This window comes from Trachemys scripta, chromosome 13 (assembly GCF_013100865.1).
Source record: "Trachemys scripta elegans isolate TJP31775 chromosome 13, CAS_Tse_1.0, whole genome shotgun sequence".
In the NCBI taxonomy this organism is placed as follows: Eukaryota; Metazoa; Chordata; order Testudines; family Emydidae; genus Trachemys; species Trachemys scripta.
In genome coordinates, this window is record NC_048310.1 from 40,061,662 (window position 1) to 40,081,509 (window position 19,848).

The 19,848-nt window shown below is 51.5% G+C and overlaps 1 protein-coding gene and 1 non-coding gene across 2 annotated transcripts in view; both read left to right on the forward strand.

The window, feature by feature from the left end:
- The window catches only part of HYDIN (HYDIN axonemal central pair apparatus protein), a 372,923-nt gene extending 355,464 nt beyond the window's left edge, over nt 1-17,459 (forward strand). The window contains exons 78-85 of the mRNA XM_034788808.1: nt 755-1,035; nt 1,507-1,726; nt 2,394-2,606; nt 8,606-8,769; nt 11,285-11,435; nt 11,770-12,000; nt 14,755-14,979; nt 15,830-17,459. Of these exons, the coding sequence (XP_034644699.1) occupies nt 755-1,035; nt 1,507-1,726; nt 2,394-2,606; nt 8,606-8,769; nt 11,285-11,435; nt 11,770-12,000; nt 14,755-14,979; nt 15,830-16,318 (1,974 nt within the window). The 3' untranslated portion in view covers nt 16,319-17,459. The remainder of the gene's footprint in view (nt 1-754; nt 1,036-1,506; nt 1,727-2,393; nt 2,607-8,605; nt 8,770-11,284; nt 11,436-11,769; nt 12,001-14,754; nt 14,980-15,829) is intronic.
- Nucleotides 17,460-19,714: 2,255 nt separating this feature from the next.
- Nucleotides 19,715-19,785, forward strand: TRNAG-GCC. The gene has a single exon. It is a non-coding gene; the product is annotated as a tRNA-Gly (tRNA).
- Nucleotides 19,786-19,848: the final 63 nt, after the last annotated feature.

Here is a 19,848-nt window from a genome sequence, read left to right on the forward strand (position 1 = left end):
CCAGACCCTCCTGGAAGCTGTGACCAGAACTCCAGGATGGGGAGAGCAGTGGGACTTGAATATACAAAGAGAATGGACTAAAACATATTGAAGAGGACGGATAACAGCTTCTCTCAAGCATTAAGGGTTAGAGGGGTTCTGCCTACGGTAGAGGTGGGCTTGGGCAAAGGCTCCATATACAAACTCCCACCACTAAACCTGGAGGAGATGCAGATCTGGATTTGAATTTTGAGTTTCAGTCCCAGCTATGGGTTAGGTTTGTTTATAGAGTTAGGTAACAACCACATGGGACATTAACAGTGCAACACTGACGAATAGAAGAGGAAGTTTGCTCCAATGGTCCAGTTCTGCCATTGACTCATTGCTGAATCTTGTGTGACTTTGGACAAGTCACTTAACCTCTTTGTGACTCAGCTTTAGTTTACAGAAGGAGATACTAACTTACCTGCCAGGGGTCCGTGAAGCATTTTGAGATCCTTGGCTGGAAAATGCTATGGAAGAGCAAGTATTTTCCCTCCTTCCCACCCATCCACCAAACAGGTCCATTCTTGGCATAGATGTAACGGCAGCTGAGGAGAGGCACTGTAGGGACATACTACTCCAGGGAGCAATTGGGATTGGGCTAATAATGATGGGAGTAGCACAGGAATGAAACTAAGCAGCTCTGGGAAAGCTCTCCTGTTACTCTCAATAGCTCTTGAGGGCTCTGTGTTCCCAGTGGTCAAACATCACATTTGGCCATCTGTCTGGGCAGGTTCTCAGCTTGTCTCCATCCAACGACATAACTCTGAAGCCCAAAGGGGGCACCTGCAGCGTAGAGGTGACTTTCTCCCCAAAGTGCCGCATCCCGCTGTTTGCAGAGGAGGTGATGCTCGAGTGCATGGGGCTGCTGCGCTCCTTCTTCGTGGTGCAAGGCTGCTGCCAGGGCATTGAAGTGAGCTTGGACCAGGATCATATCCCCTTTGGAGCAGTGGTGCAGCGGAGCCAGGCTTCCCGGCGCGTCCTCATGCAGAACACAGGAGACATAGGAGTCAGGTGATGTAGCGTCCTTGCACAAGGCCTATTCCACTGAGGGTTTGTGGTGAGCCTGAGCCCCAGGAGATTTTTACTTGAGCCGTGCTGTCCCCAGAACCCAGAGATAGCAGAACAGTATGTAACATGCCTTCAGAGTAGTGGAACATGGCCTCCTTACAGGCCCGGTTCTATAGCCCCCAATGTTGTTGAGATACTCACGCAAGCCAAATCATCCCATTTAACTCGGTGCCAGTGCTCGCTGCCGCGTGAGTAAGGACAGCAGACTCGGGACCTACGTGTCTGTCAAGGCCCATAGCCACCTTTCATGCTATTGCAACTGTGCCCAAGGGCTGTATCTGTAGCTGCCTGACAGCACAGAAAGTCCTAGAGATGCTTAGAGAACCCTGCTCCCATCTTTCCCAGCCCGGCTGGGATGCACTGTGAGCCCAGCTTTAAATTTCTCCTTTTCTTCTTTGTGCTTTTCTTGGAAAGATTTAAATGGGACATCAAGAGTTTTGAGCCAGATTTCTCCATCAGCCCGGTGGAGGGCTACATCTCCCCAGGCATGGAAGTCCCCTTCGAAGTGACCTTTCATCCCTGTGAGCTGAACCCGGATATCCACTATGACAACCTGCAGTGCTGCATCCAGGGCAGCGAAGCGCTCAAGCTCACTCTGACTGGCTACTGCGTGGTGGTGCCTATGACCAAAGAGGTAACCTTAGCAGAGAGGGACCCGCTGTGCCATTCCCAAGCCCAGCCTAGAAGCTGGCTTGGTTCCCAACCCAGCAGGGTAGCTGTGGATGCACAGCATATTCCCCCAGGGTCCAAATGGGAACAGCAATAGCCCAGGTGGAAACTGCTGCAGGACAGAGCTTTAATTCTAGGACTAGGTCCAAGTGAGGATCTTAAACTTCTGTAATGACATGGCCACCAATGCCCAGCTCTGTAGCTCCAGTGTAGGCCTGACAGCACCTTGTGAGGGGAGAGCCATGAATGGGAACTCTGGCACCGGCCTCCTGAGTTCCAAAAGCGGAACTCAGACCAAGCCAAGCAGCCAGTCCACAAAGAGGACTGTAATTGATGTCTGCCCATTCTGCAGCACTTACAATGAGTAGCCCCCCGCCTTCGGTAGGCCTGCTTGTGTTAATAAGGACTGCAGAATTGGGCCCTTCATGAAAACCTGCAAAATGCTCTTATAAGGGAGAGCTCTGTGTCTGTTTTTATACATGCCTGCCTCCCTGTCTGTCCTCCACCCCTCTCCCTTTCGTGTCTTTGCATATGGGTGAGGAGTACCTGCAACCCCACACACCACAATGCCATCGCTGAATGGAATGGATTCCCTACAGGGGATGAGGTCTCCCTGTGTTCCTCTGTTGCAGGTGATGAATTTCACATGTCAGGTGCGTGGAAAACACACCCAGACTATCATGCTGTCTAACCGGAGCAACCAGTCATGGAACCTGCAGCCCATCATTGAGGGGGAACAATGGAAAGGGCCTGAATTCATCAGGGTAGAGGCCCATCAGCAAAACAAGCCCTACGAGATCACTTACAGACCCCTCACCATGAACGTGGAGAACAAGAAGCATCAGGTACGTGAGCTGTGGAGGTGTGAGAGAACTTGCAGCCATTTCTTTTATTGCACCAGACCTTTGTAACCACTACTAGAGACCTGATAACACAGAGCACTAATTCTGGGAGAGTAACCAGTGTATCAAATTAGCAACTACAAGCTTTAAAACAAAGATTTTCAGAGGATTTGAGTGTTGAAATGAGCTCCATCCTTCCGGGTGATGTCATAAGAACATAAGAATGGCCATACTGGGTCAGACCAATGGTCCCTCTACCCCAGTAGTCATATCTGACGGTGGGCAATGCAAGATGCTTCAGAGGGAAGGCCAGATCAGGCAGTCATGGAGTGATCCATCCCCATCACCCATTCCCAGCTTCTAGCAAACAGAGGCTAGGGACACTTCAGAGCATGGTTTTGCATCCCTGCCCATCCTGGCTAATAGTCACTGATGGACCCATCCTCCATGAACTTGTCTAGTTCTTTTTTGAACCCTGATATAGTCTTGGCCTTCACAACATCATGTCATGGTATTCCTTGCACTGAGACCCCTCCCTCTCGGAGAAGGGACACCAGGTATTAGGGGGAGACAGGTAATAGTAATGAAGAAACCAATTTTGATAAATATAGATCGCTGGGTTTGTGATGACTGGGAGAACCGCATGCTGCATTGCCTGCTGGGCGCAAAGGTTGCGGACCTCTCAATACACCTAGATACACTTACTTGCAGTGCTGGGGCAGATCCAGTGATCATGGTACATGTAGGTACCAATGACACAGGGAAAAGTAGGAGAGAGGTCCTGGAGGCAAAATTTAGATTGAAGTCCAGGACCTCCACAATAGTGTTCTCTGACATGCTCACGGAGCTGAGAAGACAAACAGAACTACAGGGTCTCAATGCATGGCTTAGACAATGGCGTTCGGAGGAGGGACTTAGATTTATTAGGAACTGGGGATCCTTTGGGGGAAGGGGGAGCCTATGCAGGAAGTATGGGCTCCACCTAAACCAAAACAGAGCCGAATTGCTGGCATGTAAACTGAAAATGAATCATGGTCGTAGAGCAATTTTTCAACTAAGGGCTGGGGAACAGCCGACAGGTGCGGAGCAGCATGTGGTTCTGACTTCCACAGGGGAGGATTTATTAACGGGGATTCTCCTAGTAAAGAGGAGAAGATAGAAGTTGATAAAGTACAGGTAGGAACTGAAGAGAAACAGTCAACCAAAAAAGTTCAGTTACATCCCAGGAAGGCAGACAACTACATACAGTATTGACAAATGTTATATGTGCTTGTGTGCAAATGCTAGAAGTCTAAATACCAAGATGGGTGAACTTGAGTGCCTGGTACTAAATGAGCATATTGATATACTAGGCATCACAGAAACTTGGTGGAATGCTGTTAATCAATGGGACACAGTAATAGCAGGGTACAAAATATATCGGAAGGACAGAGCAGGTTGTGCAGGTGGGGGATGGCACTATATGTGAAAGTGAGCACAGGGTTGTGAAAATAATAAAAATCTGAATCAGTACCATCAACGCTATATGGCTAGAAATCCCATGCTTTAATAAGAGTATAGCAGTAGGAATGTACCAACCACCTGACCAGGATAGTGATGGTGACTGTGAAATGCTCCGGGAGATTAGAGAGACTACAAAAACAGAAAACCCCACAATAATGGGGGATTTCAACTATCCCCCTATTGACTGGGAACATGCTGCCGCCGGATGGGATGCAGAGATAAAGTTTCGAGACACCATTAATAACGGCTTCTTGGAGTGGCTGGTCCTGGAGCACACACGGGGAGAGGCACTGCTTCATTCGGTCAGAAGTGGAGAACAGGGTTTGGTTCAGTGGGTGAATATAGGTGAACCGCTCATTAATAGTGACCGTAATGTAATTACATTTAACACCCTTTTAGGAAGAAAAATACCAAAGAAACCCCCACAGTAGCATTTCCCTTCAGAAAGGGGAACAACACACACATGAGGAAGCTAGTTGCATGGAAATTAAAAGGAACAGTCACAAGAGTACAAAAATCCCTGCAAGCTGCATAGAAACGTTTTAAAAGTACCGTAATAGAGGCTCAAAGTAAACATATTCCCCACATTTAAAAAAACCAGCAAGAGGATCAAAAAAATGCCACCATGGCTGAACGACCGAGTAGAAGAAGTGGTTAGATACTAAAAGGCGTCCTTTAAAAATTGGAAGTCAAATCCTGCTGAGGAAAATAGAAAGGAGCATCAACTCTGGCAAGTCAAGTGTAAAAGTATAATTAGGGAGGCCAAAAAACAATATGAAGAGCAACTAGCAAAAGACACACAAACTAAAAGCAACATTTTTTTAAAGTACATCAGAAGCAGGAAGTCTGCCAAACAAGCAGTGGGGCCACGGGATGATTGAGGTGCTAACGGTGCACTCAAGGAAGACAAGGCCACTGCAGAGAAGCTAAATGAATTCTTTGCATTGGTGTTCACTGTTGAGGATATGGGGGAGATCCCCACACCTGAGCGATTCTTTTTAGGTGACAAATCTAAGGAACTGTCCAAGGTTGAGGAGGCTTTGGAACAAATTGGTAAATTAAACAGTAATAAGTCACTGGGACCAGTTCTGAAGGAACTCAAATATGAAATTGCAGAACTCCTAACTGTGGTATGTAACCTATTGCTTAAATCAGCCTCTGTACCAGATGACTGGAATGTAAAGCCAATTTTTTAAAAGGCTCCAGAGGCGATACTGGCAATTGCCGGTAAACCTAATTTCAGTACCAGACAGATTGATAATTCTCTTCTTTACTCTAGTTTCAACCAGACACAGTTGTGACCAGGGACCCAGGGGAGCCGCACTGAGGATATTCAATTAGGGCAAACTGCAAAGAATGGGGCAGACAATTCCCAATACTTAGATCCACCAAGTTAGCCACAAAACAGCTTCTATAATATCTTACTGGTTACACAGACGTCAAAACACAATTCCCTTAAAAGCAACCCAGCCTTTGGGCTCCCTCCCAGACAGCCCAGTCAAATATGAAAGTTCTACCAATCCCAAAAGATCAGACACATTACCTCCCAGGCTAATGACTAGTTCAGATCTTACCCAAATACAGGCTTATAGCAAATACATACTTATTAACTAAACTAAAATTTATTGAAAAAGAAAAGAGAGTGAGTATTGGTTAAAAGATCAGTATCCATACAGACATGAGTACCGTTCTGAGATCAGTTTCACAGCAGAGATGGGGAGCTTTGGAGTTGCATATAGTTCTTAGAATTAGTCCATAGGTTCAGGCCAATGTTCCATACACAGGGGGATCCAGATGGGACTGGAGATCTCAGTCTTATGACTCAACCTTCCCCCGCATGAAGCATCAAGCAGATCTGAGAGAAGAGGATCAGGTCCCAAGAGTTTTTGTACAGTTTTCTGGTAGGCTGCGGTAGCCTCTTTACAGCAGGGGTTCCTTGGGTGAAGAATAGCAACTCTGAAGTAGAACTAACTATCTTCTATGCATACCCAAGTAATTAGTTGCATTCATCAGCATAAGGTAATTATCCATTAAGCAGTTTATAGACAATTTACCACAAACTTTAAGGTGAAATATAGACAATGGTGTTATCACTCCCACATTTCATCTAAATGTTAATATTCCCTTTTGATCTCTGAATCAATAGAATATCAGGCTTGGAAGGAGGTCATCTAGTCCAACCCCCTGCTCAAAGCAGGACCAATCCCCAGACAGATTTTTACTCCAGTTCCCCAAATGCCCCCCCGGATTGAACTCTCAACCCTGGGTGTAGTAGGCCAATACTCAAACCACTGAGCTATCCCTCCCTGCTAGCTATAGTGACAACAGGAATTGTCTGTTTACATGGCTAACATCTAGCAAGCTATAAGTGAACACATACAATTAGTATTACCTCTAATTCTCTAACAATACAGGTTTGCATTTCAAAGCGCTAGTCCGTTTAGCATGGCTATATTAACTATTTCTTGGAATTGCCCTAATTACCATTTACATACTTTTCTAACATGTCTATAAAGGTTGACTTTGGGTCATTTACCCTGTTGGTTGCTTACTGGCCCAGCATCACAACAGTATATTGGGAAGAGTCAACCTGGCTTTGGTGAAGGGAAATCATGCCTCACCAATCTATTAGAATTCTTTGAGGGTGTCAACAAGCACGTGGACAATGGCGATCCACTGGATAGAGTGTTCTTCGGCTTTCAGAAAGCCTTTGGCAAGGTCCTCACCAAAGGTTCATAAGCAATTTAGGCTGTCATGGGATAAGAGAGAAGGTCCTCTCCTGGATCGCTAACTGGCTCAAAGATAAGAAACAAAAGGTAGGAATAAATGTCAGTTTTCACAGCAGAGAGAGGTAAATAGCAGGGTACCCCTGGGGTTTTCAAGTAGCAGTATCTGTACTGGGACCAGTGCTGGTCAACTTATGAATAGGGGTAAACAGTGAAGTGTCAAAGTTTGCAGACAATACAAAATTACTCAAGATGGACTGGTAAAGTCCAAAGCTAACTGTGAAGAGTTACAAAGGGAACTTGCAAAACTGGGTGACTGGGCAAGAAAATGGACGATAAAATTCAGTGTTGATCAATGCAAAGTATTGCACATTGGAAAACATAATCCCAACTATACATATAAACAGATAGACTCTAACTTAGCTGTTCTCGAGAAAGAGATCTTGGAGTCATCGTTGATAGTTCTCTGAAAACATTTGCTCAATATGCAGTGGCTGTCAAAGAAGCTAACAGAATATTAGGAACCCTTAAGAAAGGATAGCTAATCAGAACATATCATAATGCCACTACTGCATGCGGTTCTGGTGGCCTCGTCTCAAAAAAGATTTACTAGAATTGGAAAAAGTACAGAGAAGGGCAACAAAAATGATTAGGGGATGGATCAGCTTCCATGTGAGGAGAGAGGGAAAAAGCCTGGGACTGTTCAGCTTGGAAAAGAGAAGACGGAGGAGGGATACGACTGAGGTCTATAAAATCATGACTGGATTTAGCTGCTAGTCCATGCTGCCAAGACATCTCTGCTGTTTTTCTCAGAGCTAGCTAGATCAGAGCTCACTTGGGTATGGCTGCACATCTGATTACAGTGTAGACAGACTTTGAGCTACTGAACCAGGACTGCACCAGGTGTGGCTGCTTTCACAGAGAGCTGCTGTTGCTGCCTGAATTAAGCACTGTGCCCCACGAAAAGGCCTCTCCGAGATGTCCCACACACTTGGAGGTCACCGCCGCTGCCCCAAGCAGGTTTGCTGGGGAAGCTTTCTGCTGGCCTGAGGATGCCAATCTGCAGACTACTAGCAGCTCCCTGGGAGGTGAAGGGAAGGGCGGGTGTGCAGGGGAAGCAGGCTATGAATCAGTAGTGAGGACAGAGGGAGGCTGCACACTCTCACCTGGGGAATCTGCAGGAGAGAGGCTTGTATGGGAGCTGGAGCCTCATGGCAGGGATAACGAGGGCCATGGGAGAAAGCTCACCAGCCCCCAGCTTTATTAGCAATGGTGACTGCCAAGACTGCTTCTAAGGCAACAGCTGGAAACTTTGGGGGGCAGACCCTGGGATGCAGATCTGCACAGAGTACAGCTCCTTTTGCACTCCGCTGCTGCTGCTGCATCTCTGGGCACGGCCAGTCCCCCTGCCAGCTGTGCACAGCCCCAAAGTGACCGCACCGCACTGAGAATCAGCATTGTGCACTGACAGGCTGACCCCGCCTGCTTTTCTCCAGCCATGCGGCCACCTCTCCTCTGTCCCACCAGCAGGAGGGGTGAGCAGGAGAGCAGGAGCCCCCTCTATTGATTCTTCACAGCTGCAGGATCAGCCTTGCACTGGGGTGCGTCTGTCTAGGCTGCTGGAAATGGCCGGCTTACCCTGGCAGTGCAGCACAGAGCAGTTGTCCTCATACCAGCAGCTCTGGCCCATGTATGTATGCGCTCAGGAGCAGAGAAGCTGAACAGGGGCCCGTGAAGGCAGGGGAACCGACCAACCTTTTGCATTGTCTCTAGGGCTCCATCTTCTTTCCGCTCCCCGATGGGACAGGTTTGCTGTACCTCCTGCAGGGGACTGCAGAGCCCCCTAAGTCTTCAGGGACCATTGTCCGAGAGGTGCCATGCAAAACTACCTACACCGAATTGCTCCCCATCGCGAACTGGCTGAACAAGCCACAAAGGTAAACTGGGAAGGGCTGAGCTGTTCACAGCTAGCAGCACGAGAGGGGCTTTCCAGGCTAGTTGCATCACTGGTGTTACCCTAACAACTCCCAGCCACCAGCCAGTGTGTGCTGTGACTCGGGTTCCCAGAAAGCCTCTGGGAGATTGTCTAGGCCACAAGTTTGCAGGCACTCAGACTGGCCTTTATTCCTATTTCAGGAAGCATGGATCTGGCTGACCGTCAGCTCTGCTTTGGGAGGGTTTATGCCAATAAACTCCATTTCCCTTCCCATAGTAGCCGGGGGGAAATTTGCCCAACGGTTTGGCCGGGCAAGAGCTTTCTAGAAACAATACATGATTAGCCCTTCAGTAAGCTTGTCACGGGGATGTCACCCATCCCCTCCATCTGTAATAACCCCCTGCCTAGTCACTCCCTCTGATCCATCACATACCACCCCAAGGGCTGATCAGACTGCAGTCTAGGAGCCCTGTGCTCCAGGGACTGCCCGGCTAGATCAGAGCCGGCGTCCATGGCCCTGGCTCATAGACGCCAACTTCCCCTCTGCCCCATGGGTGCTCGACCCCCAGCCGCTCCTGGCCCTGCCCCAACTCCACCCCCTTCCCCCAAGTACCCGCCCCTGTTCCGCCTTTTTACTGCCTCCTCCCCAGAGCGCGCCGTGTCCCCACTCCTCCCCCTCCCTTCCGGAAAGTCCTAAGCGCTGCCAAACAGCTGTTGGCTGCCGGTGGGTGCAGAGCACCCGCTCATTTTTCCCCGTGGGTGCTCCAGCCCCACAGCACCCACGGAGTGGGCGCCTATGCCTCAGCTTATGCACTTCCCCTTGGGGTTCAGGAGATCCCACAGACCCTTGCCTGTTAAATAACCATGGACTCTACAGGTCAAGATGACAAGGCCCCATCTGTGTTTCTTATAGATCAGTGAAATGAACCAATGGGATTTGGTCCATCCTCCTGCGAATTCAGACGGGTCACATGCTGGGCCGTCCTGTGGGGTGGGCTGTACGGGCCCCGCCCGAGGGGGTGCCGTGCGCAGGGTTGGATTCCCACCTGACCTGCTGCCGAGAGCCAGCTGGGCTGGCAGGAGCGGCCGGTGGGCGAGCAGCTGCGGGGGGAGGGGGGGCACTTGGAGGAACAGCCTAGGAGCCAGGTGACTCCTCTGGAGTAGGGGTGCCCCTCCCTTCCCCCCACTACACGTGCTCAGCCACTGCTGTTCCTGCCCCCCCACACACACACACACGCAGCCTGTCCCTGGATTGCCCCTGGCCACTCTGCACTGGGTGCGTCTCCTGTCTGCTCTGTGGGTGGGGAGCTGATGGCAGGGTGTTCCTCTCCCCCCACCCGTGTACCCGATTTCCCTAAGCTGGGGGGATGGGACGGGGGGGGGGGAGATCTGTGTGTTGCTGCAAGCCTAGTTCAGGCTCCTGACCCAGAGTGATTTCTTAAAGAGACAGCGCAGTCACTCACTCAGGCACACACACACTGCCCTCAACACACACACACACACACTGTCACACACTCCCCCCAACACACACGCCAGGGCTCCCTGCATCCAGGTCCCTTTCCCCACCTGGGCTGTGCTGAGGCATCAGGAGCTGCCCTTATGCAGCCGGCAGGGAAAGTGCCCTGGGTGCAGGGAGCCCTGACAGCTCCTTGCTCCCCCCTCCCAGCCCCCTAGGGCTGCGTGGGGCGGAGGCGCAGCAGTGCCAGCTGCTTTGTGCATCCAGGTCAGGTTCCCCACGTGGGTGCAGGAGTGGGATGCAGGGGCTGGGGTGAGGGGGGCACAGTGCAGGGGTTAGGGGCACAGGAGGGCAGGGGTTGGGGTGAAGGGGCACCATGCAGGAGTTAGGGGCACAGGAGGGGGCAGGTGTTGGGGTGCAGGAGGGGGCAGAGGTTGGGAGTGAAGGGGGTGTGGGGATTAGGGGTGCAGGAGGGGGAACAGGCATTAGGGGCAAACGGGCACAGTGCAGGGGTTGGGGGGAAGGGAGGGTGGGGAGCCTGGGGAGCCCACTGGGGCCAGGGGCAATGGAGGGTGCCACGCGCATGGGGGCTGGGGCACCAAAATGCAAGTTCACCCAGGGTGCCATTTTCCCTAAAGCCGTCCCTGGTCACATGGTTTGGAACCACAAAGCACATGTTGGACCAACTATTGAGGAGCAGAAGGGCCAGACCGTGCAGGGCCCAGGAATTGTGGGATAGCTTTGGTGGACTATCCAAACACAAGCCTGGCTAGAAGAGCCTCAGCGAAGTGGGCAGGCGTGACACTACAGCGGACCGTGGGCTCAGACCTCTACCCTGGGACGAGCCAGTCAGCCCGTGTTGTGAGGGGTGTGGGTGCATGTCAAAGGGCTTTGTGGGTGTTAGGGCAGGGCGTAGACATGTGTCAGAGCCCGTGCTAGTAGGCATACTCTAGCTGCACCAGTCGGACAGCCTGCATAAACGTTTTCTACCTGGCAGATGTCTGGCTGTTTGTAGTGGAAATGAGGCCTTTTGACCTTTCTCTTGTTTCTCTCTCCCCAGATTCCACGTGATAGTGGATGTGATCAAACCAGAAAAGCTGGACATCACCACCATGCTGAAGGGGCTGGACTACATGGAAGTGCCTGCCTCCTCCAAGAAGGACTATAAGCTCACCTTCTTCTCTTACAAGGAAGGGCTATTCAGTGCCAAGGTAGACCCACTCCCAGGCCCTGTGGCTCTGCAAAGGAAGGGTTGTTTGCTGGTTGTGTGTGGGGATGAGGGTGGGTGTCTCTAGGATTTTAAACCAAAATATTGAAACTTTTGGGTGCCCAGAATGAGGTGACTGCTCTGGTAGTTAGACATCTACAGTAAAGCTCCCCTGGAAGCTGAGCAGGGCACCTGTTCTCTGCCAGGTGTGCGTAGGAGGCAGGTAGGAAGAGTCCAAGATGAGTTCATTTCTCCTGTGACCGGAACCAGCCCCCGGTCCAGAGGGAGCTCCCAGCTCCCCTAGGTCTGACTGTTACCACTTTTGTACTTGATTTCAGGTGACCTTTCGCAATGAGGTGACACAGGAGTACGTGTTCTACCTGGTCACATTCAAGGCCATCCCTTCTGGTCCGGTCAGCACCATCGAGATGGTTACCCCTGTTCGGCAGAGCACGTCCTCCTCCATCAAGGTGGAGAACCCCCTCGTCTTCCCGGTGACATTCATTACAGACTGCAAAGTGCCTGATGTCAACCTCCCGCCGCAGTTCATTGTGCCCGCCCAGTCCGAGGTAGGACAAAGCCTTGCACAGCAAACCTGCTTCCCCCGCTCTCCTCCCTCTGCAGTAGCGCAATTGCTGTGACCTTCTAGAATGTCAACAGCCCAAGTGCTTATAGGCGCCAACTTTCTCCGGCACCGATGGGTGCCCGTGCCCCCCTGGCCCTGCCCCCCTGCCCTGACTCCACCCCATCCCTGCCCCTGGCTCCGCCCCCATTCCAACCCCATCCCCAAAGTCCTTGCCCTAACTCTGCCCCCTCCCTGCCCCTATTGGATCCCTTCCCCAAATCCCCGCCCTGGCCCCACCTCTTCCCCCAGCGCGCCACGTTCCCCCTCCTCCCCCCTCCCTCCCTGCCCCACGAATCAGCTGTTTCGTGGCGCAAGCACTGGGAGGGAAGGGGGAGAAGCAGGACACGTCGGTGCGCTCGCAGAGAAGGCAGAGGTGAGCTGGAGTGGCGGGGCGGGGCCCCAGTTTCTGTGGGTGCTCCAGCCCCAGAGCACCCACGGAGTCGGCGCCTATGCAAGTGCTCCTGGCCCAGGTGTTAGCCTGAACTGTGTGTGCACTATGGGGCTGGTTTCCAGTGGTAACAGACCCCACGTGATCCTCAGCGGCCGCAGTCCCCAAAGGGTCACATGGGGATGGTAAGCGAATCAGAGAGGTCGGGGGAGTGTGGCTGTGCGGAGTATCCCTACAGAGAGTTACACTGCCCTGCAGGAATCTGCCATGCACTGCTAGTATGCCTGTAACCCATCACACGACCACATGCAGAGTTGCTGCCAACAAGCCCACAGGCCTTCCCACCACTGTTGTGATTGCACTGGCTGTTTGCAAGGCCAGCTACCGAGTCATTCGCCCCCGTGCCAATCCCCTCCAGGGCAGTGCTGTCACTGTGCTAACTGCTGCACTGGTTGAGTTGCTTCTCCAAGTGCAATCCCACGAGGCTTCTGCCTGCCCTTCTGAGCATCATCTCTGTCCCCTGTCCAGGCCTTAGCGGCGCTAAACACCCCAGCTCCCCGCACCCTTGTTCTGGGTAGGTCGAGAGCAGCTGAAGTGGGGCTGAACTGCTCTCGGCTCTACCAATCTCCTTCTCCACCCCAGCTCCCTTGGCCCAAAGAGCAAAAGGACACACAAGTTGGATGAAGAATACAGCTTTATTTTGGAAAATATTGCCGCTTTGTCTGCGGGCCAGCGGGGAGCTTTTCCTTTTCCCTGGGGCAGATTCTCCACAAAGCAGGAAGGACACACTGAATGGTTAATTAACAAACATACAGACATGGACAGGCCCAGGCATCCTCCTCCCTCCTGTGTTACAGGGGTTTGCCACAGCTCTCCACCCACTTCGTCAATGCATCCCCCACCCCCAAGATCTGGGCGTAAGAAATCAGAAATGTCGTTATTTATATCGACGTTCCAGTCCTTCCTAGAGACATGCACCCTTGTGGCTCAGCCTGTACAGACTTATCAGAGATAATCCCTGTCCCAAAATGCTGACAAGCCACATGGACAAGCCAGGCTAGGGTGGCTGCGGGGAAGAGATGTAACACGCAAGCAGAGTGATCAGAACAATGAAACAACTTTGTTAGTTCCACAATGTATTCGCTTTCGGTCCCCCTGTCTGGGGTGCATTTCGTCTTATGAATTGATAAATAATGACCATTGATTAATGAATTCATACCCCATCCCCACCATGTAAACCCATGGTGCTGTAGATGATAAATGCGCTCAGCAAGTGTAACCCCCACACCTCCTGGTTGTGGTGGTCTGTCCCAGCTAATGGCACCGAGACCACTGGGCGAGATTAATGCGTCAGCTCTACGGCCCTTGCTAAGGGCCATGTGGCTTTTATGCAGTAGAGGCTCATTTATTAAGCTCCAAAGGGCCCAGGTTCGATTCCACCTGCCGACAACCAGCGTCTGTTGGTGTTACACAAGTGAGCACCGATTGGGTTGCAAGGGTGCTGCGTGTTACAACAGCTGTTGACTGTTCATGATGCAGCACACAAGTGCTAAGTTCCATCCCTGGCCTGGGCACGAACATTTCTGCTCCCACGCAGATGGACTAGGTCAGGAGTGGGCAAACGTTTTGGCCCGATGGCCACATCTGTGTATGGAAATTGTATGTCTGGCCATGAATGCTCACGAAATTGGGGGTTGGGGTGCGGGAGGGGGTGAGGGCTCTGGCTGGGGGTGCGGGCTCTGGGGTGGGGCCAGAAATGAGGAGTTCAGGGTGTGGGAGGGGGCTCTGGACTGGATCAGGGAGTTGGGGTGCCAGGGGGGTGAGGGCTCTGGGCTGGGACTGAGGGGTTCGGAGGGCAGGAGGGGAATCAGGGCTGGGGTGGGGGTTGAGGCACGGGGGGAGTCAGGGGTGCAGGCTCTGTGCAGTGCTTACCTCAAACAGCTCCCAGAAGCAGCGGCCTCTCCTCGCTCCGGCTCCTACGCAGAGGCGCGGCCAGGCGACTCTGCGCGCTGCCCTGTCTGCAGGTGCTGCCCTGCAGCTCCTGTTGGCCGCAGTTCCTGGCCAATGGGAGTTGCGGGAGCAGCGCTTGGGGCAGGGGCAGTGTGCGAAGCCCCCTGGCTGCCCCTACACGTAGGAACCGGAGAGGGGGACATGCCTCTGCTTCCGGGAGCTGCACGGAGTGGGGCAAGCCCCTGACCCCGCTCCCCGGCAAGAGCTCGAGGGCCAGATTAAAACATCTGGAGGGCCAGATGCAGCCCCCGGGCCATAGTTTGTCCACCCCTGGACTAGGTTGTTCTCTCTTCCCCCCAGGGGGTGCTCGTGTTCGAATTCCAGCCCCTAAAAGTCGGGGAGGTCAGTGGGCGCCTGGTGCTACAGAGCAGCGACTTGGGCTCCTTCCAGTACGACCTGAACCTGAAAGCCATTGCAGCCAGGCCAGAGAAGCCGCTGTACTTCCGTGCCATGCTGGGCGGCAGCCAGAGCATCACCACCAAGTTCATTAACTACACCCGGCAAAGAACGGAGTACACGTGCAAGGTGACCGGCCCCACTGCTCTGGGGCTAGCTGAAGAGTAAAGACGCCGCCAGTGCTCAGGGGGGTGGAGGCACAAACATTCAGCAGGCAACTCAGTCTGCCTACCCCATCAGCCCTCTCGAGCAGTACATGGCCCTGTCAGCACTGCTCTGCCCCCCCTGCTAGAACCGTTCCTACCTTGGCCAATGCAGGTGAACGTGGCCAGCCTTCCCACTGACTTCACCACCAAAGCTGAGCCTTCTGCAGGGCCCATCTTCCCCTGGGGGTCACTCAGTCTTTATCAGCACTGCCATCACAGTGCAATGGTGCTTAGGGCGTCAGTGTGGCCGAGGGGACAGAGCTCTGAACTGGAGGCTTGGCTGTAGTCTCGGTTCAGCCACTGGCTTGCTGGATGACTGCGGACATGTTGCTTCCCCGCTTTGTGCCTCGGTTTCCCCATCTGTAAAAAGGGTTGAATGTCCTATTTGTAAAATGCTTTGCGATGTACTGATGTGCTAGCTAGTGCTGCTGTATTCTAGAGTGAAAACCTCCCCTTTTGTGGCCACGCTAGTCAGGGTGGTACTGCCCAAGGCAATAGAAGGAGCCGAAACCACAATGTTTAAGCCAGCTCCAGACCCAGAGTTTCAGTTGGGAGGGGGGGATTGAGCATTCCCTGTGTCATTGAAAGGCCCCAGTGAAGGGGGCTGGAATGTGCATTTCATTTAGAAAATGGTAAAGATCCCCCCCTACATTTTGTATCAGGCTCCTGTGATACTAAGTTACCCCACTGCTGCTCCTGTTCCTGACCTCTGGGGTATGTCAGACCTTGGGTCACTTCTCTAAATCCAAGTGACGCCTTCTCTCCCCTTGCAGACTGACTGTTCAGATTTCCACACGGATAAAATCATCAATGCAGCCGCAGGCTCTCAGGGGGGCACAGAGGTCAGTGTGGACGTAACCTATGAACCCTACCAGCTGGGTGAATCAAGAGCAACTCTCATCCTGTCATCACCCATCGGAGGAGAATACAGCATCCCGCTCTTTGGCGTGTCAGTGCCCCCCAAGCCCCAGGGCCCCTTTCAGATCAAGGCTGGCTCCAGCACGGCCATTCCCTTCAAGAACGTGTTCCTGCAGCACACAGCCTTCACCTACAACGTGGAGAACCCAGCGTTCACCATCAAGGCTGCTGAGACCATACGCTCCAAGAAGAACATCTTCATCACCGTCTCCTTTGAGGGGAACCCCACTGGCAGCAAGATGCCCGTCACCAGCAAGCTGGTCGTCTCCTGTGCCCGGGCATCAGGCATGGGGGCAGGCATTTCCTGGGTTTATTACTTGAAGGGCATAACCCCTGAGAAGTGACCTAGTGGCACGCATGCAGAGCAGCCGTGTCCCGGTCCCTAAACGGGCATTTCCCCCACTTTGCTGAGCCACTTGCAACTTCCAGTGCAGTCATGCACCTCCTAGGATCTGAATCTGACCAGTCTTCATTTTCTTCCCCATCTCAGTACAGAATGGACTCGCTCTACAACACAGATGTGCCTTGGCAGTGAAAAGCAGCACCGGAGTCTCTTCACCACTGTTTTTGCCAGTACAGAAAATGTTTATAGGATCTGCACGCCTACCGAAAGCAATGGGTGACTGCAGGATTGGATACGGGGCATGCACAGAACACACCCACCTGTATATAACGGGGCTGTTGTTGAAAATTCCCAGAGAGCAAGCTAATGGATCTCATTACTACTGAAGTGACCTGGCAGTCAGATCACTTGTCCTTGGCCTGATAGCGTCACTGATCTTTTAGTCAAATTATATGAAACTTACGATCTAGAAAGGGGCATGAGATCAGTGGGGAAGATCCCAGCTATCTGTGTCTATGGTCTGACTGCGTGCATCCAGACTGTCAATTTATCCTCCCTCAGTTGATAACCACCAATAGAATTGCCTTCATATTGCCTTCAAAGTACAAACTGTCCTGCCTGAAGGAGGATTCACTTACTGTGGATTTATTAAAAATGTCTTGTGTATAAGCCACCAAAGGTGCTGCAGCTTTTCCCAACAGAGCAGAGCAGAGTTCATGAAAACACTCACCTTGTACCCCAGAAACATGAGGACTCCATCATGCCTCCCAGCTGATCTCACCCTCTGGGATCAGAGGCTAGGATGACTGTTGGCAGTGTGGTTTCTTTGTTTGCTGTATGAAAATGTATTTTGGAATAAAGATAGTTACGCAAACAGAGATTCTGGTCGATATGTCGGTGTGGATCTGGTTAATGTGACAGTACCATAGCTAGCACACACACACCCTGTGCCTCAAGACAAGGGAAAATTGGGATGGAAAAAGAATCCAGATAAGTTGGGGGTTTCATGACTATCTAGAAAGGAGTCAAAGCAGGGGCGCCATTTAGGGGGGTCAGGGGAGGGTTCTAACGCCTCCCCCTCCCAGTTTCGTAGGGAAGGTCTACTCACCCTTGCCCCAGACGGCGCTCTTAACTGCAACAGCTTGAGTGTGATCTGTGATGAGTTCGGAAGCTGGGAGCAGCACAGCCTTTGCAGCGGGGAGTTCGTTTATAAACAGAGGCAGGGTGATTAATGACAAGCCTTTTGTTATCTTAAAGTACATTAAGGATGGTTAGATGATCCTGAAAGCATTGCAGGCACTTCAGTTAAAAGATAGGAAACAAAGGGTAGGAATAAAAGGTGAGAATGGAGAGAGGTTAATATTGGTGTCCCCCAGGGGTCTGTACTGGGCCCAGTCCTATTCAACATATTCATAAATGATCTGGAAAAAGGGGTACGCAGTGAGGTGGTAAAATTTGCAGATACAAAATTACTCAAGATAGTAAAGTCCAAAGCAGACTGCGAAGAGTTACAAAGGGATCTCACAAAACTGGGTGACTGGGCAACACATGGCAGATGAAATTCATGCTGATAAATGCAAAGTAATACACTTGGCAAAATATAATCCCAACTATACGTATAAAATGACGGGGTCTAAATTAGCTGTTACCACTCAAGAAAGAGATGTTGGAGTCATTGTGGGTAGTTCTCTGAAAACATCCACTCAATGTGCAGCAGCAATTAAAAAAGTGAACAGAATGTTAGGAATCATTAGGAAAGGGATAGATAAAAAGATCATGTTGCCTCTGCCTAAATCCATGGTACACCCACATCTTGAATAGTGCGTGCAGATTTGGTTACCCCATCTCAAAAAAGATATATTGGATTTGGAAATGATTCAGAGAAGGGCAACAGAAATGATTAGTTGTATAGAACACTTTCTGTATGAGGAGAGATTAAAAAGACTGGGTCTTTTCAGCTTGGAAAAGAGATGATTACGGGGGGATACGCTAGAGGTCTATAAAATCATGAATGGCGTGGAAAAATTGAATAAGGAAATGTTATTTACTCCTTCACATAACACAAGAACTAGGAGTCACCAAATGAGATTAAAAGGCAGCAGATTTAAAACAAACAAAAAAAAGGATTTCTTCACGGTCAACCTGTGGAACTCTTTGCCTGGGGATGCTGTGAAGGCCAAAATTATAACAGGGTTCCAATAAGAACTAGATACATTCATGTTGCCCTCAGAGCTGGCCAGTCAGTTTCTTCTTGTGAGTAGAATCTTTGCAGGAGCTACAGCTCTGTAGCCACCACTCCACTTCTTGTCCCTGGACTACTCCACCGCATTGTTCAGCAACCTCCGCTGAGTCCTTGCTTTCCTCTCAGGCCGAGGTATGACCTTCTTTAGCACTTTGCTTTCGCAGTCGTGCTCAAGTTGGCACTTCAGCAAACAACGATGCTCTGAGCCCTATTTTGCAGCTCTTTGCAGTTTGCCTTGGCGTTTCAGTGGATGTTTTCCAGCACGTTGATGCTTCAGAACCTGGTTTTTACTGGTCTCCTGATTTTGATGCACCTTAGGCCCATATGTATGTCTTCACTGCTGTTAACCTGGGTGATCAGCACCCACGTCTGAGCCCACCTGGGTTAGCCTTGCCCAGGTGTGAGCAGCCAGATTGCAAAGCCCTACCCAAGTTACTGTATCAAGTGCTACACCCGCTGTCTCTCTCTAGGACTTTTGGGGTCACAGCCCATGGGTCTTTGTGCTGCAGTGAGCTGAGCCACTCTAGGAGTCTTTCCCAGTGAATTGTGGGAAAACTTGCCTCTCCTTCTGGGCACATGGGAGGAATTGTGTGAAGGCACTTAGCAGCCTTTCAGCACTTGAGTCGTTTAGCCTGTGTCTTCATTGAAAAGTGAGTGGGTTACAGCCTCTGTGAAAGCCCCCACGTGCTACCTCTGACTCTGGATGCACCAGCTAGCCTGGGTTGGAAGCATCACTAAACTTAGGTGAGAGGGTTTTGTGTGTGGATAGGGCGGGGATTAGGGGCAACATGTGGATAAGAACCTGGGCTAAATCTGCATTGGGGTGAGGGGATTGGGGTGCGGGAGGGGGCTCAGAGCTGGGGGCAGGGGATTGGGGTGCGGGGGGTGCGGGCTCTGGAATGGAGTCGGGGATCAGGCTTTTGGGGTGCAGGCTGCCCTGTGGCTATGTTGGGGAGGCAGGGCTCCCCGCCAGCTCTCTCTCCCCACAGCAGCACCTGGGCTGCTCTTGCTTCCACGCTTTCTGGTGCAAGGGTTAAGAAGCCTAAGGCCACAATTCCATGTTCCCAAAGCAGGATTGTAACCAAATACTTCCTGACTGTCACCATGTGTGCAGCGTGAAGAAAAGAGCTGGAGACGCAGGTTTGCCCAGCTGCAGCATTGGTGGTTCAGTGGTAGAATTCTCGCCTGCCACGCGGGAGGCCCGGGTTCGATTCCCGGCCAATGCAAGAGCAAGCCTTTTTTTCCTTAATTAAAATGATTGCCCTGCGCCAACCTAACCCTCTGTCCTG